This window comes from Xenopus laevis, chromosome 1L (assembly GCF_017654675.1).
Source record: "Xenopus laevis strain J_2021 chromosome 1L, Xenopus_laevis_v10.1, whole genome shotgun sequence".
NCBI lineage: Eukaryota > Metazoa > Chordata > Amphibia > Anura > Pipidae > Xenopus > Xenopus laevis.
In genome coordinates, this window is record NC_054371.1 from 163,942,305 (window position 1) to 163,968,758 (window position 26,454).

The following is a 26,454-nucleotide window of genomic DNA, read 5'->3' on the forward strand; positions in this document are numbered from 1 at the left end:
AATTTGCCCCTATATACTGAGCCACCAAGGGAGATGAAGGTTCATATATTTCACAAGTTGTGATGCAGTGATATTTCACACGAATAAAAATAAATATCTAGTAGTTTTTCTTGGACCTCACTTCTGAAACTAGGTCATGGTACTTGATTATATAAATAATAAGGGGAATTGGTGATGTGTGTGTGTATATATTACAAATACACTATACAAAATAAATATTAGCATGTAATTCTGGGGAAGTATAATAGTGTGTAGAAAGTTTGGTAAATTAACAGAAACCAATGTCATAGAGGAGCTGATCCCATATACACCACCAGAGATCTTGTGTGAGCTTTTATTATGCCACTTACAAATCAGAAATTACATTACAAAAAATAATAACATTTTTAAATATTTTGTAGGGAAGTAGTGCACTTATCCCTGTAAGGGAGCTGGCACAAAGCCCATATCTGTCTGTTGTAAGCTGTTACCTAGCAACCGGCAACACATTTATCTCAGGGCTGCAGGAAGTTACACATCAGCCGGGGTGTGGCCGGCAGGAAAGGGAAGCAGCAGATCCTGGCAGAGAGGACCATGCGGTGGACAGAGAGAAAGAAAGAGGAGATGCTGGTGGGCCCAGAGAACTGGAAGGCCCCACCAAAAACAGACATTCAGTCAGGCTGGCACAGGGACGCCAGATACTGTGCCTGGAGTGACAGAGATTGTGAAAGAAATCCAGATTGGAGAAACCAGCATCAGCAGGGGATTTCTATCTGATTATCCAAAGGGGCTAGTAGTCGCACTGCAGGGCTGCAAGTGCTGGACTCGGCTGAAGGATATGTGTGAACCATCCAAAGAGACATTTGGAGCGAGTATCCTGTTTAAAGGAGCATTCAACCCCCCCCAACCCTCTACCTTCCATAGTCCCCCCGCACTGGTGTTAACACCTGTAAATACCCCTAAGCCTATAATTACCCCTCTTTGCAGAGTCAGCGCAGCAGAGCTCACAGGCGCCATCTTCCGGCACTTTGGTAATCATCGGGTCTTCCTACGGCACTTTGGTAATTTTCGTCACATTTGGCGCATGCACAGTTATCACGAAGCGGAAAACAGCTCCAACTGTGTATGCGCAGATATGGCGCTTACTTTCCGAAGATTAGTGAAGCGCTGAAGATGGTGCCAGTGAGCTCCGCTGCACTGACTTTGCAACGAAGGGTAATTACAGGCTATGGGGCATTTATTGGTGCTACCACCTGTGCGGGGGGAAGCAGGGAGAGGGGTTAATGGAGGGTAGGGATTTTTATTAGTTGGGGGGTTGAATTCCCCTTTAAAGGGACAGTACCCTAAAGAAGCACTTAAAGATACAGAGACTGTCTTGTGGCAACAAATTAAAGGACTTTGCCTTCTTTTAGGCAGATAGTTGGCACAAGCGAGTTATATAGTGAGGCCCTATTGCCACCGGTTAGGAGTGTTGTTTATACTAGCTGCCCTTTACATTTATTTTAGTTATTCGGTTTAACAAATACTGTGTGTGTTTTATTACTGTATTCCTAGTGTGGTCACCCATAGGTGCATTCTCGGATCCCAGTAGGTGGAGGCACTGCGCTAGTAAGTACCAGGTACCCAGTCTCTCCTGATACCACAGTAGAGTGGCTCAGGTTTGTCCCGTGCCATCAGGTAAGTGCCACACATGGAGTGTAACACCGACAAAGGGGTGTCAAAAGGGTTACGTTTTATTTTGTGTTAGTCAGTGGTGTAAATTATAGTGCTCATTGTTTTATGAAGTGTGTGTGAAAGGGAATATAATATAAATTGGTGAAAAAAAAGAATATGTCGATGTAAAAATACATATAAATCTGGTGGTTTATCAACCAACCTATTATGCAGGACTGTGTCAGAAGTCTAGTTGTGATCTGGATGAGCTGTTCCACTGTATTTCTTCCCGCTCTACTTTCTATATCACAACTCTTTTTCTTTCTGTTCTGCTCAGCAGTAAGAGAATTAAACCACATCCGTCATCTGCAGGGCACCAAAATCATCATTTAATGTGCTTTTAAATGTTTTGCTCCATTCAATATTTTGACCAGTAGATGTCAGCAGCCCACTCTATGACTGTGCTTTCTATACATGTACTAGCAATCTAAAGTACGTGTTTAGGACCTTTTATTTAGAATGCTCAGGATCTGAGGTTTTCCAGAATTAGGGATCTTTCTGTAATTTGGGTCACCATAACTCAGGGGTCTCCAACCTTTTTAACCTGTGAGCCACATTCAAATGTAAAAAGAGTTGGGGAGCAACACAAGCATAAAAAAGTATCTTGGGGTGCCAAATAAGGACTGTGTTTGGCAATTTGGTAGCCCCTATGTGGACTGGCAGCCTACAGGATGCTTTACTTGGCTCTATACTTAGTTTATATGCAATTAAAACTTGTTTCCAAGCCAGAAATTCAAAAATAAGCACCTGCTTTGAGGACAGTGAGAGCAACATCAAAGGGGTCGGAGAGCAACATGTTGCTCGCGAGCTACTGGTTGGGGATCACTGCCATAACTTATGGCTGCTAAAAAAATCATTTAAATATTAAATAAACCCAATAGGCTTGTTTCACCTCCAATAATGATTAATTGTATCTTAACTGGGATCAATTACAAGCTACTGTTTTATTATTACAGAAGAAAAGGAAATCGTTTTTACAAATTTGAATTATTTGTTTAAAATAGAAAATGTCTATGGGAGATGGCTGACCCGTCATCTGGAGCATTGCGGACAGTGGGTTTCGGGATAAATTATCCCATACCTGTACAATAAAATAACAATAAATATTACAATAAACCATACTAGGTACTAATGGATAATAAATTATTATTATAATTATTATTATTATTATTATAACTGTTTCATTGACATTTTGAGGACCATTGGACACTTGAAAGACAGGGAAGCCATGCAATGTCACGCACTTCCACTGTGCTTACAATATAATAAACAGTTGGTGAGATACCTGCTGTCTGGAGTGCCGAGGAATATATTTCAGTCAGTGGACCAGAAAAATCTTACAGGATATTACCTGCCCTGCTTATTCAGGTACTACAGTAGTGCTGCATTGCTTCATGTGCCAATACATACAGAATGTACAGAAATCACTTTTGCAAGCTGGTATGGTAATACAGCAAGAGATTGCTTAAATGAGTGTAGTATTACCACTCCTTCTCCACTGCCTGACCTATAAACTGCTGTTCAGAACTTAAGAACCAGTTTGTGCTTCATATCAACTGAGCTAAAATAGACGTCATTGGTGAGTGTGATGCTGTCATCTATATGGATGCAACCCTGTTTTTCTTTTTGCATTATATGTACTTTCTTAAAATATAAAGACCATACAAAAAGAATTGTAAGTGTTGAGACAAAAGAAATTTGGTCCCTGGCCATAGAACTTACAATCTAAGTGAAGCTAATACAAATTAAAAACTTACACTGCTTACACTAGCCACTGAGCTTCTCCTGTACAGTTGTAAAAGTGGGGCTACAATTTGTCAGCCTCCAAACAGTCCATCAGTAATATTGCTGGATTTAAATAACAGCTGGAGACAGTCTTTTGGACATAAATTATATCTATATTTGGAGCTTGGTGAGTAGGTGCCAGATCAATTTGATATATTATTATGTCATTATACTTTCATATTTTTCACTCATGTACAGAACAAAAATGCACCTGTATCACAAAAATACAGAATCGGTATTGGAAATCCCTTCAGTGACTTTAAATAGCATTATAATTAGTGGCGTATAATTCCCAGTTGGAGAATGGGAAGCATTTGTGTATAGAGTTCCAAGGCATACTGGTATTATTACAGGTGCATGTGAGTGTATTCCAGCTAAATTGCACCTGTCTATAGTAGAGTTACTTATATCGATTCTCCCTGAAGTTATTGGCTTTGTTACCATTGTTTTTTTTTCACTGAATAATTTCCTTGTATCAGATCCCTAAAGAATTAAAATGAACAAGTAGGGGAGGAAATAAAGCAGAGGGAAAGAGAAGACAAAGAGCTGAGAAGAAAAAAGACCATTTGAAAAGAAAAGTAACGAAGAGATGAACATGGGCAAGTATAAAAAGGATGAAGCAGAGAGAGATACAGGGACAAATTCCCCATTTGACATAAGTGAGAAAGAATCCAGAAGAACTGTAGGCAGCCTACGTGGAGTGTTAGAGAATGCTGCAGGGAGTGTGCTTGGTGCTGAGGGAACATTGAGCTTCACAACTACATCTCCAGCCTAGGCCAACACTACACAGAGGCAACAATACACACACACTACCAAATATGATGATTATACTTAGTGGCATAACTAGATATTACTGGGCCACACAGCAAATTATTTTTCAGGCCCCGAAAATGTCTAGAGATTGACTTGTTTACTTGAAATTGTATATAAATACAATATGTATAGGGCCTCATGGGGCCCCTGTACCTCCTGCCCCCCCCCCTGAAGCCACAGGGTCTGCTTCCTCTATAGTTACACTGATTATACTGCTTTTACCATGTACATTAATGGCAAGTTAGATTGTACCACCAATGACTTGTGTGCTGATCCACCCATGGCTGTTCAAATGCAGCTGGCTTTTAACTTGCCCTTTGTTATAGAAGGCTATTTACATTAAACTGCGCTAATAAGTTACATTCCTGTTTTCTGTATCAGCCATTATTATCAACATAAATCAAAGAATTATGTTTATTACTAAACTGATGCCAAATATCACTAAAATACATAATATTTAACATTAAAATCGATATTAACATTATGGCAGGGCAAAAGGCAACCAAAGATGCTGGCATCACTCATGAACAAGAATATGTTCTAAAATCAGTGCAATTCCACTCATATTCATATCATCGTTAGAGGAGAACTGAAGCCTAAAAACAAATATTGATAAAATAACTGCACCACCCAGGGAAGCACATTTATAAAGGGTCGAATTTAGAATTCATGTAGGTTTTTTTTAAACTCCTTTAAATTGGAATATACTCAAAATTTGACTGTGGGGGGTATTTATAAAAAAAAATTGAATATCTCTGCACTAGCACTGTTTATGGTTTTGGGGTATTTTTTTTAATGATACAGGTATGGGACCTGTTATCCAGAATGCTCGGGACCTGGGGTTTTCCGGATAAGGGATTTTCTGTAATTTGGGTCTTCATACCTTAAGTCTACTAGAAATTCATGTAAACATTAAATAAACCCAATAGACTGCTTTTGCTTCCAAAAAGGATTAATTATATCTTAGTTGGGATCAAGTACAAGCTACTGTTTTATTATTTCAGAGAAAAAGGAAATCATTTTTAAAAATTTTGATTATTTGGATAACATGGAGTCTATGGGAGACATTCCGTAATTCGGAGCTTTCTGGATATCGGGTTTCCAGATAAGGGATCCTATACCTGTACTTTGTTTATAGCCATTAGTTAATCCATTGGTTATGTTGTGGATTAAAACAATCTGTTTGAGGGAAAGCTAGTTATGAGAGCATATTGTCTAGCACAGAGGTCTCACATCCCAGGAATATGTTTGATACATGACAGTTGAGAAGTCAGCTTGCAGTCTGTGAGCCTGAACCCTTGCAGTTGCACTCTAGCCGCTGGTTTGCTGATTAAGCATTAGCTGTGATGAGATCACTTCTTCCCTGATCTCCTTCCTAACTTGGATTTCACAGCCACCCCTCATTCTCAAGCAGGACAGCTGAACTTTTCCCGGAGAGCTCCCTTTCTTCGTCCTGAATCTTCCATGTCTCAAACTCCATCCAATTCAGAAATCAAAAGGGCTTTAGAAGCAAGCCCAGATACTAACATTGAAAATGACACCCCGGAGGCACCCAGACCCAGCAATTACCTAATTCTTACAATATTTGCCTGTTTCTGTCCCGCATATCCAATAAACATTGTGGCATTTGTGTTCTCTATAATGGTAAGTAGGTATATTTTCTTATCCACAATGCTCATAATGATATTTAAAATGAAATGGAATATATTTACCAAATTAATCTGATGCCTGAAAATATTTATAGATTTGTAAGTGCTGTGAATATACATTATGCTGTTTTATAGGAATCATACCATCTAAAGAAACAAAATAATAATTAAGATACTTTTATCGCTTCTATTTTCTCCTGCACAGAACATTTAATTGAAATAGAAACCCACTAGAGTGTTAGACCGGTATGTTGGCATGGTCTTTAAAAATAATTGGTTTCACTATGTGGCTGGGAGTCCTAGCATACCAGGATCAGATGCTTGTTGGGAAATCAATCAATGACTTCTATGTCTTATTTTTTTTAGATGTTGGGTACTATGACATAATGGTATATAAGGAGGTATTTCTTAACATAACGTTCTGCAATAAAATGCACAAATAATGATGTCTCAACCCCTATTACACGAGTTACATTTAATTCCCTTTTAATGCTTTATTTCTGATAAACAGAATTAAGTGACTATGGTGATAAAGCTGAAGTACATGCAATAAAAAATACATTACTTTCATAAATCAATTGAATAATAGTAGCCCATTAACTAGTGCAAGAGTCTCAATCATTAAAAAAAATGACACCGGGTCATATTATAGTAATGTGCATAAGGTACACAATAATCGACTCATTTCAGGATAAATTGCCAGTTTGGAAACATATAAATATACCAGCACTTAAACTGAAGTGTTTATGCAAATTATGTTTTTATGCAGGGATAATCTCTCATGATTTTATTTTTATAGATAAATCCTAGATGAACCATCACTCTGAACTGTACAGTTGCAGCAACAGATTCAGGTTATAAGCCCCTATTTCTCTCCCTTAATAGGTGTGGCAATCATATCTTCAAATGTTATAAAACAGACCCTGTCAACTTGTGCATCAGTATGTGTGAATACTGTATACACGTGGTAAAACAGAATAAGTGAAAGTACGCCTACCTATAAAAAAACCCTTATTAAAACTATTTACTCTCATGCAATATTTGGGGGCACATTTACTTTGCTCGAGTGAAGGAATAGAATAAAAAAACTTCGAATTTCGAATGTTTTTTTTGGCTACTTCGACCATCGAATTGGCTATTCAACCTTCGACTACGACTTTGAATCGAACAATTCGAACTAAAAATCGTTTGAATATTCGACCTTTCGATAGTGGAAGTACTGTCTCTTTAAAAAAAAACTTCGACCCCCTACTTCGCCACCTAAAACCTACCAAGGTGCAATGTTAGCTTATGGGGAAGGTCCCCATAGGCTTTCTAACAATTTTTTGGTCGAAGAAAAATTGTTTGATCGATGGATTAAAATCGAATGATTCAAAGGATGTAATCGATTTTTCGTTCAATCAAACGATTCTACGTTCAATCAAACTATTTGCGGTAAATCCTTTGTCTTCGATATTCGAAGTCGAAGGATTTACATTCGTCAGTTGAATATCAAGAGTTAATTAACTCTCGATATTCGACCATATGTAAATCTGCCCCTTAGTGTCCCGGGACTGCTTCTTTGACCTCATCCAAACAAGTAACCTATTTTAATTGATGTCTGTACCCTCTATAAATGTTTCCACCAAACTATGCAACAAAAATATTCAACAAAAATATTCAGCTAGTTACACAAATACATACCCATGTACATTTTTATATTTGAAAACAATGTTCTACCTAGTCCAATAACCCATGGCAATCAGTTAAATGTTTGCTGTCATTACAAATGATTCTGTTAAATTGGTTCCTTTTTAGCTAAGGTGGCCCTTTATGAATATGATCGCTACAGAATGTCATTCACTTGAAACTGCTTGGCTTTTTTGGGCATCCATGAGCAGATCTGGTCTTTCTACAGATTTCATCATAGGAGGAAAAACTGGTCAATACATGGACCAAAATAGCTGAATGAGCAAATAATTAGGGTGACTCTGGGGGATTATTCAATTGTTGATCAACACACAGCTCACCTTCACACTATGATGCAAAACTCAAACCACCATAAAAATTACATTCGTTGAAGTCATCAGTGCTTGTGCAGAAGTCCCTTCCCTTGCAGTACAGTCATTGCATCAATAGAGACAAATCCATTAGAACACCCACAATTTGAACAGTGTCAAAGGTGACTTATTTGGCCCACTCACAAATGCAAACACACAGCTGACTGGCTTCAATTCCTGACTGTCAACTTTCACATAAACAAAACATTATTAAGAAATGGTCTATGCCTTTGGACAGACTGGAGGCCAAAAATGTTCTTAAAAGCCTGCACCCCATCCTAGTGTAATATATATAATATGTTTTCTTTTTGCATATATAGAATAAATTCCGCTCCACTAGTCCTTTCTTCTTCTCTTATTCGGTCTTTCAATTGCTAGTATACTTGTAACAGTGTAAAGCCATCTTAAGCATATTGAGTTAAATTTGTAACCCATATATTGATCTACGTTATGAATTGATCTGAACCTATAATGCAAATGGGATGGGAGTCCAGGAATTTTAAGTAGAAGACAATGAGACCCATAGCTTATACGGATGATATAAGTTCATTTATACACAAGTACAATTTACAGGGGAACTTTTGCATTTCCATTATTTTTTGTTTGTAAAATGAACTGTTTAACACTGCTAATATGTTTTTTCTGCTACCAATGGTTTGAATGGCTGACGCAGCCCTCTCAGTTTCTTCCCTCCTTGTCACCTTGTTTAGATGATAAAGCTGATATCTGACCAGAAAGGTGGCTTTAGATCCCGTTTAAGATTCCTACAATATACATGGATAAAACTCATTAGAGATCATTTATAATGGAGATAACTGTTAGCTCCCCTTATCACTGCATTCCAGAATATAGTGCTGTATTCATGGGTTTGGCGGGCTGGGGCAAAAAGAAGATGTATCCCACCCTTAAACATGTGCATCATTCTGACAATGCTGTGTTCTTCAACATTGGACAGATTTTTAATTTGGCATGAGGTGCAGAGGATTCAAATGCTCCTATTGTGTTAAGGGCTTATTTAAAAATTCAGGAACAAGTACAACGTGCTATTATAGATAAAAAATCAAGTACACGTTGATACAAAGGTCCTTGTGTTCGTAAATGCTTTGAGCCACTAACCCTGTTTAGCTTGCTGGAAAGAATTGTGTACAAATGCACACTTGCACACTACACAACTCCAGCATCACCCCTGGTGATAATACCCAGGTTTGTCTAACTGGTTGTGTCTAAGGATGCAATTGGCCTACTGTTATTGATGACCCACAAGACTAATCACCACTATAAAACTGTCTGATGGGCAATACATAGCAGCACTATTAGCTACTTAGCAGTGCCTGCCTTTACGTTAGAATTCACGTTAGAAAAACACTGCAAAAGGTAAAAAAAAACAAATAGAAATTTGCATCTGACTAGAGCACTTTACACTGCATTCATAAATAAGCCCTTTTGGAGTGGCTTAGAGACTTTGTTTGTGGCCAAGGTACTGTTTTGTTATTACTGAGAAAAAGGAAATCATAATAAAAAATTGAATTATTTGATTGTAACTCTGAACGGGTTTTCGGGTAACAGATTCTATACCAGTATTGTTGTCTGGGATTTTACATTGTGTACAGACATGAATATAAGAAAAGCAAGTATGTGTGTTTGCCAGATGATCTAGTGAGCAGCATTGCACTACTTCTCGTTCTATGAATGGTTTAGGTCAGTGATCCCCAACCAGTGGCTCATGAGCTCACCAACCCATTGGATGTTGCTCTCAGTGGCCTCAAAGCAAGTGCTTCTTTTTTAATTCCAGCAAGATTTGGTTCTAATGCGGAATCAAGCATCCTGCAGGCTGCCTGTGCACTTAGGGCATACCAAATAGTCAATCACAGCCTTTGTGCATTTGTGAATTTCACTCCAGCACAGCTTATAACTGTGACCAGGTATATGTCCCAGAAGGAATATAAGTAGGTTTAGATCCAGCATCTCTATTTCTTGAGTCATTACTAAACTTGGCAGAGGTGGTTAGCTGGAGAGAATCCAGTCTGCATCCAGTCTTCTTGTGTCTGCGTAGTGCTTTTTTTCTGTCCCTAACTGCATCTCATGTTCCAAAAAATGTCCCATGGATAAGTGAACCTTAAGAAGGTATTTTGCTTCCAAGAAAGAAAAGGGACAGCAACAGTAGAAGTGATCTCTTTTCACCCTGCCTCTAGCATGTTTCTGTTACTACCAATGACGTCTGAGGATGTGCAATAACTGTTCTTTCTGCAAGTGTTCAAGTGACAGTGATGGGAGTAAAAGGTCAGCCATTACTTGGACCGTTGTGTACTATTCCTACTGACATGTTAATTGCCCAGCCCGTCCAATGTTCAGAATATATTAATAGCAGATTCGGTATATGGGACATAAGATGTAATCAGTGTATGCTCATGATTGTTTGTAAAAAATTGACTTGTTCAATGCAAAAAAAGACAACAGTATTTCTAAAGATCAAATGTACAATTGTGGTATAGGATCTATTATCCAGAATTCTTGGGACATGGGGTTTTCTGGACAAGGGATCTTTAGGTAATTTGGATCACTATACCTTAAGTCTGCTAAAAATCATTTAAACTAAATAAACCCAATAGGATTGTTTTGCTTCCAACACGGATTCATGCAGCTTAGTTACCATCAACTACAAGGTACTGGTTTCTTATTACAGAAAAAAAGAAATAATTTTTTTTAAATATTAGAATTATTTGCATAAAATGAACTCCATGAGAGATGGCCTTCTCGTAATTTGGAACTTTCTGGATAATTTATAAAGGATACAATACCTGTATACAGTATTTATAATCTAGCCTGCAGGCCAGTTAGGGTGAGATTTGGGGGGAATACCTAAGTATATAATGGCTGAATGACTGCTGCAGCAATGTTTTATATATCTGTTGCGAGCCCAGGAGTCCTGGCAAAAACAGGGATCTTTAAAGAAAAAAAAACCCCACTGGTTTAGAGTCTACCAGTACTACTAGTACTGTATTAACTGTATTAACTTAAAATTCAATATACGGCCTGAATTTAGAGTTATGCCTGTTAGACTGCAGGTGATGTTTAGCGAATGCCACAGAGGCCTGGTATTGCACAGCACTAGTGTTAGCATCAGATCCCACCAATTGCTCCTTTATATTTATCCAGTTTTCAATATACAGATTGTCTCTAAATCCACTGGTCAGGCCATCTTGGCCAAGGCATAGGTCACTGGGCTGGTAGAATGCCAGACTTCTTGCCGTGCCTCTCCTCATTGGTGATATCACTGCCAAAACCCCATACCCTTTGGTAGTTTAACAGCCCATAGTAAAAAAGATTGCTCATCCTGCTAGGCTACTGATCTGTGCATACTTGTACAAGGTGAGGAATGGGCAGATGCAGCCACCCTAAATGGAAAAATTAAGAAAACTATATATAATCAAAATGCAGTCTCTCACCTCAGTAACACCCAAAGCCCCTTACAACTCTTGCCTTAATTTGTCTTGCCAAGACGATATTAAATATTCAACTTTAATACTCCTGCCCCACCAAGTCAAGACACAGCAGGACCCTCCAATAGCTGCCCCCCTTCTACCTCTGATGTCAAATGAGACCCTTTGAATTGATTAAAAGTGGGGGTTGATAATGCTGTTTTATATTTACCTTCCATAGCTCTCCTATAGTATTATAATCAACAAATAAGAAGCCATAAGGGTTTGGTATAGCAGCCAGCAGGTCACAGTATATTAATGGGGCACGCACATGCAAACAGAACTGTAAATAGAACCACATGAACAGGAGGACGGCACTCCGGTAAAAAACAGGTTTTTATTGCTGAGTACTGTAGAAATACATTCCCTTAAGGGAAGGTGTTCCCGAAATGCGTAAGGCCTATGTATTTCTACAGTACTCAGCAATAAAAACCTGTTTTTTACCGGAGTGCCGTCCTCCTGTTCGTGTATTTACTGTTGGCAGTGGGGACACTGCGGACTGAGCACCCGGCACTACAGGGGAGCAGTTAAGTGGTGGTGAGTTGAAGCGGTCCTAATTGGTTTCGTGTAAATAGAACCCACTGTTGCAGGGGGCATCCAAGCCCAGACTGGCAATCTGTGGGTTCTGGCAAATGCCAGAGGGGCTGCTGTAAAATGCCATAGAAAGTAGGGATGCACCGAATCCAGGATTCCGTTCAGGATTTAGTCTTTTTCAGCATGATTCGGATTCGGCTAAATCCTTGTGTGTGGACAAACTGAATACAAATCACATGACTTTTCGCCTCAAAACAAGGAAGTAAAACATTCTTTTTCCACTTTTTCCTTTACCGTCTCTAATTTGCATATGCAAATTAGGATTCAGTTCAGTATTCGGCCGAATCTTTCACAAAGGATTCTGTGATTCAGCAAAATCCCAAGTAGTGGATTTGGTGCATCCCTAATAGAAAGTAACTATTAAGTGGTTTGGTGGGGGCTGTTTGGGCCTCTAAATGCCAGGGCCTATTTTGAATCCCAGTCCGGACCTGGGGGCATCCCCTGTGTTTTTGCCTGTACAGAATGAAACTATGCCAGCTTTTTTATTGTCTAATATTAAGCACTACCCAGAAGGAAATTTCAAGGTGCAAGAGCCATTTAATATGTGTACTAAAAAGTAGAGAAATACCCACTAGAACCAAACTGGCTAATTTGACATGCTGTGCTTTAAACATAAATATGGGTACATGCTATATTTCTCTACACAACATTTGTGGCCCCTTCAAATGAATCTAATCATTTCAATACATACATACAGGAATACATTGCAACATGTATGTTCCCTAACAAGCACATTCCTTTATTAAAAGATGTTTCAGGTTATCTAAGGATCTGGAGTGCATAGAAGCCGAATTGATATCATCATAGGTGTCGTGGATTTATCTAATAATGTTGTTGGATCAGACAAACAAAGTATTGGGCTTGGAATTCTTATGTGAGAGTGCCACTTGTACCATTTAGCACCGTCAATGTTTAATATGCGTTAGGCAAAGGGCATAAATACCATGTGGGTGCCCTGCAACTATTAGGAAGCCAGCAAAAAGTGTAATCTGTACTTTCCCTTTTTTTCATACACCCACGCTGATATTTAACTCTGCTTAACTGTATCAAGTTTTCTGTGTTTGTGCCTTTGTGTAGGTGTAGTTTGTGACTGCTCAGAATAAGTGTAGTCAATACCTGTGGTTTCTGTTTCACTGAGGTCAGCGGTGGTGGTAACTATTTTAAGTTTCTGGTTTAAAATTTTACAATATGTGGATGAGCGAGTGTCATATAGACATATTATACTTCAAATATTGGATGCCTTATTGAGAAACCTGTTATACAGAATTATCTGAAATATGGGAAGGCCATCTCCCATAAAGTCCATTTTAAGCAAATAAGTATTCATATTTTAAACATTTTAAAATGGTCTCCTTTTTCTCTGTAAGAATAAAACAGCTTATACTTGATCCTAACAAGCATGAATACATATTGGTGGCAAAACAATCCAATTGGGTTTATTTAATGTTTAAATGATTTTTGGCAGACTTAGGGGCACATTTCCTATGGGTCGGATTTCGAAGGGTAAAAACTTCGATATTCGAAGTCAAAGTTTTTTGGTTCGAATATGGCCATATTCGGTCGAAGTAAAATCGTTCGATCAATCGATTAGATCCTTTGAACGATTTTCAAAAAAAAAAATTTGATTTCTAAAAACTTAGCCAAATTTTGGCTATAGGTTCTAGGAGGTCCCCATAGGCTAACATAGCAATTCCGCAGGTTTAAGGTGGCGAAGTATCGAAGTCAAAGTTTTTTTTATAAAGTATTTCGATTTTCGAAGTTTTTCAATTCGAATCGAAGTCTAATTTGGCCTATTCGATGGTCGAAGTACCCAAAAATTGCTTCGAAATTTGAAGGTTTTGAATTTGAAAATTCACTTCGACCCTTAGTAAATGTGCCCCCTAAGGTATGGTGATCCAAATTACAGAAAGATTCCTTATTCCGAAAACCCTAGGTTCCAAGCATTCTGGATAACAGATCCTATACATGTTTATAAATGCAGCTAAATGTGTGTGATTGTGTAAGAGATTACAGTTATGTGTGTTTAAATATGCCTCAAATTCTTAACTTAGTCATGTTCATATTAGTTACATTAGCACATTTACATTTTGTTATAAGTTATAATGCTTGTTTGTTCATTTGTAGAGGTATGGGATCCTTTATCCAGAAACCCATTACCAAGAAAGCTCCAAATTACAGAAAAGCTGTCTCCCATAGACTCCATTATAATGAAATGATTTCCTTTTTCTCTGTATTAATAAAACATGCAAATTTGTAATTGATCCAAACTGATATACTTAATCCTTATTGGAAGCAAAATCAGCCTATTGGTTTTATTTAATGTTTACGTGATTTTCTTGTAGACTTACGATATGAAGATCCAAATTACATAAAGATCAGTTATCAGGAAAACCCCAGGTCCTGAGAATTCTGGATAACAGGTCCCATACCCGTACTAACAATTTTTTTTTTTAAACAAGATTTTAAAAGTGTTTGGCTGTAAACTCTGAGGACACTTTAGTAACTATTGTAATCTATTTGAGGTTTGTGCAGTTGGCCTGGTTCTGTAACCGAAACCAACCATGTTTGTTTCACCACTGCACCAGGCCAGTAAAATGATGGGAAAATGGCTTCTATTGGTTTCCTGGCTGGGGCTAACTGCCTGTGATACAGTATTAACATCTTGGTTCCTCCCTCACATTTTGGGCATCGGTCTGCTGATTCAGAATTCTCTGGATCGCAGGTTAAATATATATTTAAGTATATGAAATATGGTTTCTTTAAGCAATTTCAGTGCTGCCTACTCTATGCTTGCTCTTTTCTGAGCTCTCAGGGAATGGGAGTCTAACATGAAAGCAGTGGCCTTCAAGGGAGAATACTGGGCAAAGATGCCAATATATGGGCAGCAGTATGTTCCCAGCAGTAAGCTCATTTCAACATTACGGTCTGAAAAGATTCACTGATATTTTGGGGCCTATTTACTAACAATGACATTTCATGGGTTTAACAAGCCCCATTGAGTTTTACTTTAAGAGACTTGTATGGGGAATTATTTCTCAATCCTCTTACAAGTATGTAGGAACCATACACAAAAAGATCTATTCACTTTGTAAGGGTTGTATAGGTTGGGCAAGCCTTGGTTTTACTGATGTAATCACCATGCATATTGTATAGATGCAATGCCAACAATGACAAAGCTGGAGGGTGCTGCACCTTATGTTATCTGTCAACTTTCTGATCAATTGCATCAGATGCATTATGATGTAAAAATGTCTTTTTTTTTTAATACAGGACCAAAATGATGTTGCTCTTTATATATATATATATATGGAACTAGTGGTAGAATAGATAGGCACCTGCCCAGGGTCAACTGGGTCAGCGGGACACCGGGAAAAAAACAGACAGGCCCGCCGCCCCCAGTCCAACGCTGCACCTTCCTAGGGCGCATAAATTGGTGGGCAAAGTTCCAGAGCTACTAGTGGATGAGGGAGTTTTGAGTGCCAGCCATGAGGGTGGGGGTGAGATCAACTGCTCAGGGTGGAGATGGAGGCGACAGCAGAGGGGGTTATGGCAGGGGTGCAAGCAGAGAGCAGGCAGGCTGATAGTGTGCCAGACCAAGTAGCATTGCCTTTGATATGATACTAGAAGCTAATACAGTACATATATCACTGTACAAAAGGCATCTCTAGACAGCAAAGCTAAAAAAAGGCATAAGGCCATCAAGTACATATTTTGATATTCCTGCCCCTCCAGAGGAGGCACAGAACTACATGCAAATTATACTTTAGCAATCTGCAAATGTTGCTTGCTAATTGTCTGCATTTCCATTTCAATGCTGCAGGCCTTAAACAGCTATAATGATGGGGACATAGAAGGTTCAAAACGACTGGGACGAAATGCTCTTTATGTATCGATAGCATCCATCATCATTGGTCTTCTGGTGATTGCAACATATTGCACTGTTCATTTCACAACGGTAAGTCGCTTTGTCTCCACCTGGGAGCAGCTACAGTGTAGATGAAGAAATATGAACAAAACATGTGCTTCCAAATATCATAACAAATCCAGCATAATGTCTGCAGTGCTGTAGCAAATGGAAGGAGATTTACAGATAAGCTTCATCTATAAAACACAACTCCCCATGTTTACAACACACTGCAAGCAATTAAAATTGTTTTTGGCTGAAAATTATAAAATGAAATGCTGAATGTAAAAGAATGATACTTCTCAGTGTGTCCATTAAAGTGGATTTATTTTCCAGCTGGGAAGTGTAAAATATAAATAAATACTAAGAAAAATATCATTCGGATCCCAAAACAAAATGCTTTTTTTTAGCTAAAATTCAAGCAAGCATTTGTCTGGCATACTTTGTTTACTGTTTTTTGGGTATAAATTAAAGAAACACTACCATCTATATAAATAATCCATTTCATCCTGAAATGAATGTTTAATGGCTTAACCAGGGCTAGTTATCTCGTTATAGTTTACAGACAGTTTTTGCATTACAGCATTACAGTACCTGTGTTTATTTTGTCAGTAAGTTTATTTGTTAGTGGATAGAGATGCCAATTCACATGGATTCCTTAGTATGTATTTTGCCCCACCCTTACCCAATCACCTGCAGCAGCTGGTGGACACCTAGAACAGTGAGATGTACAGGCACAGACTGTAGGAAGCAGGGATACTCACATAGTTGCGATGGACCAAGGCACAATTTATTGACAGCTTCCTGCTGGGAGGAAGGTTACAGACTGGACATGTGTTATTGCGTCAAGGATATAGCTACACAATTTACAATATTTCTCTCTCTCTGCTTTCCTCACACTCTAAAACAAGATCAAAACAAAATCCCTAGCCACTTCCCCCAACCTACCAGTTGCTTTCTTATATACTCGCAAGCGCCTAGTATATAAGACACATCTAACACATAGCCAGTTTACAATCCACTCCCCTCAGTCTCGCTCTGTGCCACGATTGTCCAGTGGATGTACGAGTTCTCCTTTACTCCTATAGTTCCCTCTTTGGGCCAAGCTTAGGAAGAATTCATAGGGGTATATTTATCAAAGAGTGAAGTTAATAGTGAAGTTCCGCCACTAGAGTGAAATTCCGCCACTTCTCATTCATTTCTATGGGGTTTTTAAAGGCGTATTTATCAAAGGGTGAAATTTCACTTTCACCCATTGATAAATACGCCTTTCAAAATCCCATAGAAATGAATGGAGAGCTGCGGAATTTCACTCTAGTGGCGGAACTTCACTCTTTGATAAATTTACCCCCCGTTAGATCCCACCCGCTCAGTACTTCCTTAAAGGGTGGTTCACCTTCAAACAACTAGTTGTTTTCTGGTAGATCACTGGAAATAACGACTTTTTCCAATGACTTTCCATTTTCTATGCATCACCATTTTTCTAATATTGAAGTGTAAAGAGTTATCAGCTCTGGGAGGGGGGGTCGCCGACCCTGTAAACTGTTCTAAATGGATACATTTAGTTGATACATTTCTTATCTTTGTCCCTGCTGAGCAGAATCTCTGGGTTTTGGAAAAACGGTAAAAAATAAATAATGGACAGTAATTGAAAAAAGTCTTTATTTCTGGGGAACAATCTAAAAACAACTGAATTGAAAAAAGTGTTTGGAAAGTGAACCACCCCTTTAAGGAACGACCAGGCGGCAGCAATAAAATAACTATTTTTAGAACCTTTAATTAAACTTTAAAATTAACTAAAAACACTTATATTTAAGAATCCAATACCCTGCCTATCGCGTTTCATGCTCTTTGGCACTTCCTCAGAGGCTCCTTACACACTGTGCCCCCTAGGGATTTGTGTATGCATAGCATCAATTGGGACTAATTTGCATAATGAGGCATAAAAAGTATATAAAAATGTTTGTTAAAAATGGTACAAATTCTTATATAAATACAGTCATACCCAATGTACAGTCATTAATTACTAAAGATAGCAATATACATCTATATCTATTTTTAAACCCTGGGGATAAAGAGTCCGTAACTTGGTTTCATCATTTGATATTGCTATTATACCACTCCCTCCTCTCCAATGCCTAATTTTCTGGGATATATACCCATGAATTTCAGACCACTAGGATTACAATGATCTTCAACAAAATGTTCTGACATCCTTCTTTATATTTCTCATGTATTCTTACTTTCAATTTCCTAACCGTTCTTCACAGATATTGTAGCTCACAAGGGCACTCCAAGAGATAGACAACATTACTTGTGTCAAATGGCTTACCTTACCTTATACTCCTTATTCATTTGGTAAGACACATCCCTCTCCTTTTCTCTTTATTGCCAGTCTCCTAGCAGGCTACACATTTCTCACGTTTGATTTTTCTAAATAGCTCGAGGCTAATCTCTGTCACAGGGTGCCTGGATGGGTAAAAATGACTGTTGATCTATCTCCTATTATATCTGTCATCTTTGTTTCCATTTGTAAAATATGCCAGTTTTTTTAGAACATTTATTATTTTGTAGCCCCCTGTACTAAACTTTGTGACTAAAGGCACAGTTGCCTGTTCTCTTTTTTATTTTCCTGTAGCATATCATTTCTATCAGTTCCATCCACCTTCTTTTTTGTTATAATCCTTTCATCATATCCCTTCTCTCTAAACTGTCTTACCAAAATGTTTCCTCACACTCTCACAGGGTTTCTCTGCTGAAGCCTCCAGGATCCCTGTCATGAAGGGGATGCACAGGCAGGGTGCCATTAATTGTACAGGGGCCTCCTCTCACTGTAAACCTCCACCCCCTCCTCTAACCTACACCTAAACTCTTAATTTCCCTACCTGGCGCTAAATCGCCTCCGAGGCTCAACCCCAATCAAATCATACCTTGTAGGGACAACAGACCTTTCTTACTAGCCTACCTACCTTTCCCTCCTAGAGTGAACTCACACACACTTCTATCTCTCTAGCCTGAAGGAATCAGTCTCCAAAACATGGTCTGGCCACATCAGTCTTGGTGCTGCCTCTGGATGTTTCTAGGCCAAAGAGGAAGTGCATAGCTCCTGCACTTCCTCAAATTGCAGGGCAATCCCCAGACAGGCCAACCTTAGGAGTTGGCTCCACCTGCTGGCTGAACTACAAAATTGTCCAACTATTTACATAGTTACATAGTTAAATTGGGTTGACAAAGTCCATCAAGTTCAACCCCTCCAAATGAAAACCCAGCATCCATACACACACCCCTCCCTACTTTCACATCTCTTTACAAATCCAGTCATCCACAACCTGTAATCTACATCTGAATTACAGTTAGCTCCCTCCATCAAACAGCACCAACATGCATTGAATTACCTAAAAATATAGGCAGTGTTGGGCGGAGCTGGTAGAACAATTAAGGGCTTGTCCAGGGTGAGGCGTGTTTATGGTTAGTGTCCTTGAGAGACATTCATTTTACTAAAATCCATTTGACTTGTTCTGAGAAAAGCTACAGACACGACAGGAAGTAAGCTCTAGAAAATGAGATGTTTCCTTGCCTATGGAAACAAATGGTGACTATGCCTTTAACAACAATTAAAGAGGTACTATTGATAGAAAAGTGCCCATCAGTATGATATCCAGCTTTATAAGATTACAAAAATGTATTACTCTTTTCATGCTATTAAAGAAAGTATGGATGACAGGTCTACCAGAATGTTTGCCAGTTTTGCATTCATACATGTTTATTACCAGACATAATGCTGACTTAAGCAGCTGGGATAATGTAAAAAACATCCTGAGACTGGGCACCCAGTATTTGCCACTGAGTGATCAGAAATTAAGGTCACACTAGGATTGGTTCATCCCGGTGTCTATATTTATAAAAACTGGTTAACGTTTTCCTGCAAACTTTGACCTTTCAAATAGCAGCATGTGGCGAAAGTTATAGTTCAAGAAGACCTTTAAACCCCATACGTTAAAAATTCTTGCTTTTCTGTATATGTGGAATATAGATCAAGTTTGACTTTACAAACCTGTAAGGCACCAGTACGAAGCTGTATCTATAAGAACCCCTTTGACAGGGAGACTGTTATTGTACAAAAACAGAGGCCAGCAGATTAGCCAGCACTGGTATATGAATACAATTAGCAGATGCCTAGTTTGATTAGCTACCCTTGTGGGTCTGCCATATCAGACTTCCCTTTCTGCCTCATTTATTATTGCATTACATTACTGGTTTTTTTTCAATTTGCAGAATTCAGTCTGAGCCCTGGAAAGAAGCATGAGTAAAGTATTTACACGAACCCCGACCACATTCTCAAGATCTGCAGAAAGGGAAGAAGCCCAGCTTTGCATAAATGGGAATCCTGAGTTACTAAACTAACATGATGGATGTGGATGAAATCTATATATGTATATAGCTCATGTGTGCAAGCACATATATAGACTGTATATACTGTATGTACGACGTGTCGGTCTCTGTTCAAATGGAAAATAGAAATCTTATGACCCAGTGACAAGCAGTTTACTAGGGAGTCACATAACCACAATCCTTGCATGTCATCTATACTTAGTCATGATCCAAGCAAGGAACTGCAGCCTCCTGAAGCAAAATCAATCTGTCCAAAGCACTTCAGCTTCTTGCACTGAGGACTGCATGGAATAAAACATAGTTAGTTATTCTATTTGGACAATAACACTTTTTACATCCAAGTCAAGAATATGATCAGTATTCTCTTTCTTTGCTACCGTCATCAATGCACCTTAAAGCAGCTTCAGGAAATAGTGCTTTAATAGGTTTGGTATAGATATCTGGGCAGCCTCAAGCTGTTTGCAGCTTATTGCAGTGCTTTGGAGGGGGGCTACACAGAGCCCTTCATCAGGGATAAATGTCTGCATACAATATCATTTGTACAGTTTTTAATAACATTTATAAATCAGTGCTGGGTGTGTGTCTGTTTATTACCCTTTTTATAGGGGTAAGTTCCCATAAAAACATCAACTTTTCATATGCTCTCGATGATAACAGTCTAAATAATTTAGTTTATTTTTTAAATGTGTGCTTTGTGTTTTATAATTACCTTGCTTTATATGGTTCTTCTGTACTGCATACCTTCCAACAATTTTAATAAAGAAAAACAATTTAAGTCATAGCCCATCTGGCCTGTAATACCCAATTATAGCTAGTTACTTTTTATAGACCTTAAAAACCAAACTAAATTGGCATCTCTTACACAAGGTATGCCATTCATAGAGATATTCTTTGATATAACAAGTTTGCAAGATATATATATATATGCAGAATTTATCGGCACTCACCAATCACAAAATCACTTGCCGGGTGCTAACCAAAGTAATCTGTAGCAGTCCATAAAAGTACTCACATCAGCCACCATTAAGCGTGTATCACTATATCTTTATTTGTGCATGGTGCATCAACGCATTTCGGCTCACATAGAGCTGTCGTCCATGCTTTCATGGACTGCTATAATATATATATATATATATATATATATAGGGTCAGACTGGGCCAGCAGGACACCGGGAAAAAAAACCTGGTGGACCCCTGCCAACTCAACTGCAGGTGCTAATTGTGGTGGGCCCGGATACCACAGTCCAACACTGTAAGTGTTCATGGCATTAATAAAGTTAAAGTACATTTTTAGGTTAACCTTTTCTTTAAAGGTTCATTGTTTTTATTTCCCTTTTGTTTAATTGAAATATTGATTGTGCCGTTTATCAGTGTTCAGACTTTTTTAAATGCAACAGAGAACTACATTTGCTTCCAGTAGTTTTGCATTTTCTTTTCTGCTGATTCACTAGATGTTTATGTGCTGTCCAGATTCATATTATAGCTGAAAAACCAATGCATTCTGAGGTTAATCATCCCTGTAGGATGTATATCTATGACAGGCAGGCCTTATTTTCTGCTTGATCATTTTCAATAACCCCTTAGCGCAAGTGTTTTGTTTAGAGCACACTGAGCATGTGCAGTGTCACTGACACTTAAACACTGTCCTAACAAGATCCAAGATGAGTCTTATAACACACAAAAGCCATGAATATCCTAAAAAAGTATATCCTTATAAATGGCTCTTAGTGGTGTCATCAGTTATAAACAGAGCTTAGTGATGTTATTTTTGTTCCATGAATCACTAAAACTTGTATATAATAAATAAAGTAACCCTTGTTGGAAAATACGAGGATATTAAAAGTAACTTTGGAGTTCCATGCCTTGTATAAAAGAACTCGGCCTTTGGCCTCATGCATTTATATGGTCATGGAACCCCTCGGTAAGTTATAATATCCTTAGATTTTACAATAAGGGGTACTTTATTTTATTCAGTATATAATGTTTGGTGATGTCATCCATTGTAATCAGTACTTAATGATGTCTTAATAATGTACCCCCTGTTGTCACCCAGGAGTTCTACATCCTAAGGAAAATCACTCAGCCTGCGACCACATGCTTTTATATGGTCATTATATTTTACTATAGAGCGCACATTACTCACTATATATATACTGTATATATATATATATATATATATACACATACACACACACACACACATATATATATATGTATATATATCTCAGAAAAAAATATTTCTGCCACTTACAGTGGCTCTCAAGCCTTTAAGGTCCTTCAGGCAATTATCAGTGCCGTAACTAGCTATGGCCAGGCCTGGATACAGGATATGCATCTAGAAGCACCCGAAAACTTTCCCCTGCCCTTCTGCCTGTGATAAGCTTCATCACGGCTCCAGCGGGCCCCAAGGTGGTGCTGGCCCAGGTATGATTGCACCCCCGCATCTCCGGTAGTTACGCCACTGGCAATTATTTTCATATAATAAACTGGTGCTCTGGAATACTTGGAGTATATATATATATATATATATATATATATATATATATATATATATATATATATATATATATATATATATATATATATATATAATAAATTCCTTGAATGCCATACAGTAATTTGGGTTTCAGAGAAGAAAATCCATATATACCTACATACATATACATACATTGTTACTAGTGCATAAACATATATTTACTTCTCTTAAATGTCATGTTTATTCTGTCGCTGTTTACACTGAAGCCACATGGCTATTTCGTTTTATAAATACCACAATGTATTCAATAAAAGCAAAAATGAAAAACTAGTTTATTTAGAACATTGTAGATATAATAAAAATTCAGTATGTTTAATCCTTTAGAATTATGGCTGCCTGAAGCATGCTTAGAAACCAAGGCACTTACAAACATGACAATGAATTTATCATGCACCTGTAAACCTGACTTTGTATATGTGTCTACCAGAAAGTTTTATTTATTTTAATAAACTTGCTATATTTATAATATAATATTTTGACTTTATGGGTTTTCTTAATGTTGTACTAGGGGAAAATACAATTATGTGCTCCTATTTTTCTTATTGTTGAATGCAGAGGATGTTTGTCACATTTTAGAGCATATAGATCTTTGTGCTCTGTTTTAAAATCTAGATGAATCTATTAAAAGGTAGCTAAAGACTGGTGATCGGGGGGTATGTATAGATGTCATGGCCTATTTAGATAAGTGATTTTTTAATAGATCTTAGTTTTATAAGGTTAGGTACATGCCCTAAAAAATTATATATGTATAAACTTCATGTGTGACAGTGAGTAAGCTGTTACCAATGAGGTACAGAACAACAGGAAGCCAGAAGTGCAAAGTGTTTTTGCTACCTTCTAAAAGCAGGCAACACCATTTTACCGATTTCATTTTTTATTATTTGTGTTTTTTGAGTTATTTCGTTTTTTGTTCAGCAGCTGTGCAGTTTGTAGTTTCAGCAATTTGGATGCTAGGGTCCAAATTACCCTAGCAACCATGCACTGATTTGAATACGAGACTGAAATATAATAAGGGGAGGGTCTGAATAGTAATATAAGTAATAAAAAGTTGCAATAACTATACATTTGTAGCCTTACAGAGCATTTGATTTTGATTTTTAAATGGGGTCAGTGACCCCCCATTTGAAAGCTGGAAAGAGTCAGAAGGCAAAAAATTCAAAAAGTATTAAAAAGAAAAAATGATGGCCATTTGAAAAGTTGCTTATAATTCTTCATTCTATCATACCATATCTAACATACTAAAAGTTAACTTACAGGTTAACATCCCTTCAAGTATTAAGGTTCACCCCTCTACAGGGTCGACTGGGCTGGCGGGACACCGGGAAAAAACCCGATGTGCCCCGGCCCAGACCGGCTCCCCCAGCTTTCCCAGACTCGCTGCCCCAGAAAAAAAAGTTAATGCCGTTGTCATGTCTTCTGTGCATGCTTGATAAAGGGGTTTGCCCTGAAACATTGCACGTTCGCCTCAAAGGGGTAACACTGCATTCCAGTTGCCTAGAGAGCCAGTGTATTTCTATTCTTCTGTGCATGTGCGTCACGTCTCTTGCTCGCCCACAAGCACACAGAGAGTTCATGGAGGTGGGTAGGGGCTGGAGGTCGGGAGGGGAGCTCTATGACAGCAGCCCCGGTGGGCCCGGGCCCCCCAGTCCGACCCTGAACCTCTAGCTTGCATGAAGCTCTGTGCTCACACTCAAACAAGCAGTATACATACTTTCTAGTTAAATTGCACAATGAATGGACAGAGCAGTGTTTTAATATCTTTAATTTTTTAGCAAAATAGGCAACTTGGGATCCCTATACTTATGACCTACCTATTGTTGTGCTCTGAACCCTAATGCATTTTTATCTATAAAGTGTTTCTAGCCTAATGTGTACCCGGGGCTTTTTGTATTATTATTATAATTAGTACAGAGTAATATTTTAAATGTTACATAACCGCAGAAAATTTAAGTGTAATGTAGCAGTTGCTTTCTGGGGAGAACCTCTACATTGTTTCAGCTGCATTTATCAATGTGGCCTTTCTGTGCAAACTTATATATGCAAATATATAGATATCAATATTCAACTTAATTTAGACTCCTTGTTATATTGAATTTAAGTGGGAAAATAAGAAAAAAAATTAGTTTAACGCAGACTGTCAGAATAATGAGAAGTTTCAGAAGATTTTGCCCATCCACACACACACTATTTTGTGTTCCTTCCGACTTGTTATAAACACAGACAGATGGTCAGGTTAAAGTGCTGGCCTCAGCTCCTGTACTCAGATTAGCACCTGCCACTTGCTTGGGAACAGCTGCATTTTGCAAGATTGCAATGTATCTGTATTCTGATATGTAACTCTAGAGAAGGGACTTCTAAATATAATGTCTATAATATATTTTTCCCCTCAGTTTTCTATTGCTGCTTGTTTCTTAAGAAGAAGAGCTTTTCAAATGCAACAGAAGGGATATTAAATTCTGTGACTTGCAACTGAACTACAGTTCCCACCATCCACAAAGCCAGCCCTGGTTTAGAGGATACTTATATAATCTTCAATGTCTGGTATTTGCCTAGTAATACTGGTATGATTTAAAATAATGTTATTGGTTTTAAGACCTCAAGCAGTTTTACAATCTATTAAAAATTGGCCGGCCTACCTTGTTACACATCAACAATTCAAAAATAAATAAATACTTAGCTGTAATTAACTTCAATTAATTTTAGCAAAATGCATACACCTTCAACTTCAATTCATTCTATATTTGCTAAAAAGTTATCAATGAAGGTTGTTTGTTTGATAACTTGTGTTAATAAATTTCACAATCCGTCGGAGCATGTTGCTGTGTATTTAATTAAAGTGTGCCATGCCAATACCGTTTAAATTTTACGTTAGTGCAGGTTGCTTAACATAAAAGTGATCAATTTGCTTATCATTAAGCAGAGATGAACAATACCTTGTAGGAGTCCATTTTATAATTTCCACCTGCACCAGCGACTCACATGGGGCGTCCTCCTATCGCTATAAGAAAACAGTTCGATCTCACCCACTACAACAATCTCTACTTTTAACCGGGTTATTCAAAAGGCACACAGCCTTCCTCCGGTCCATACTGGTTTTAGCAGCTCCGCACTTGCAGCTTTCCACCCGGATATTTACCTCCTTTGCACAATGGCGCCAATCTGATTTTACAGCGTGTGTTCCAATGTGAACCGCTCCACACTCCTGATTACAGCTATATTATTTAAACTCAACAATTTAAATTCACTTATTTGTGCTAAACGTTTGGCTCAGCTTGAGATTCCTCAGGCACTCCAAACAAAGTGAATTATAAAGACATATATCCTGCAACTTGCTTAAACATTTAAAACTTGTTAGAGTCATTCATTGGTCAAATCAATCACATGACTTAGGTGTTCAATGATAGAGTCACAAGAAGGGCATGATTTGGACATAGTTAACCCTAAATCAACACATAAATAACCTTCTTTTCAAGAAGGGCACCAACTCCAGTCCTTCATTTAACCCATATGGATAAACAATTTCCATTCAAAAATAAATGTCTTTAATTTAATTTCTTTAATTTTCTTCCTT

General features: G+C 38.1%; 1 protein-coding gene across 1 annotated transcript; it reads left to right on the forward strand.

Moving 5' to 3' along the window:
- Positions 1–5,754: 5,754 nt before the first annotated feature.
- On the forward strand, positions 5,755–22,022 carry tmem233.L (transmembrane protein 233 L homeolog). The gene is made up of 3 exons (XM_018261473.2): positions 5,755–5,934; positions 15,872–16,006; positions 20,231–22,022. Exons 1-3 carry the CDS (start codon positions 5,755–5,757, stop codon positions 20,240–20,242), a joined length of 327 nt encoding a protein of 108 aa, XP_018116962.1. The 3' UTR covers positions 20,243–22,022.
- Positions 22,023–26,454: the final 4,432 nt, after the last annotated feature.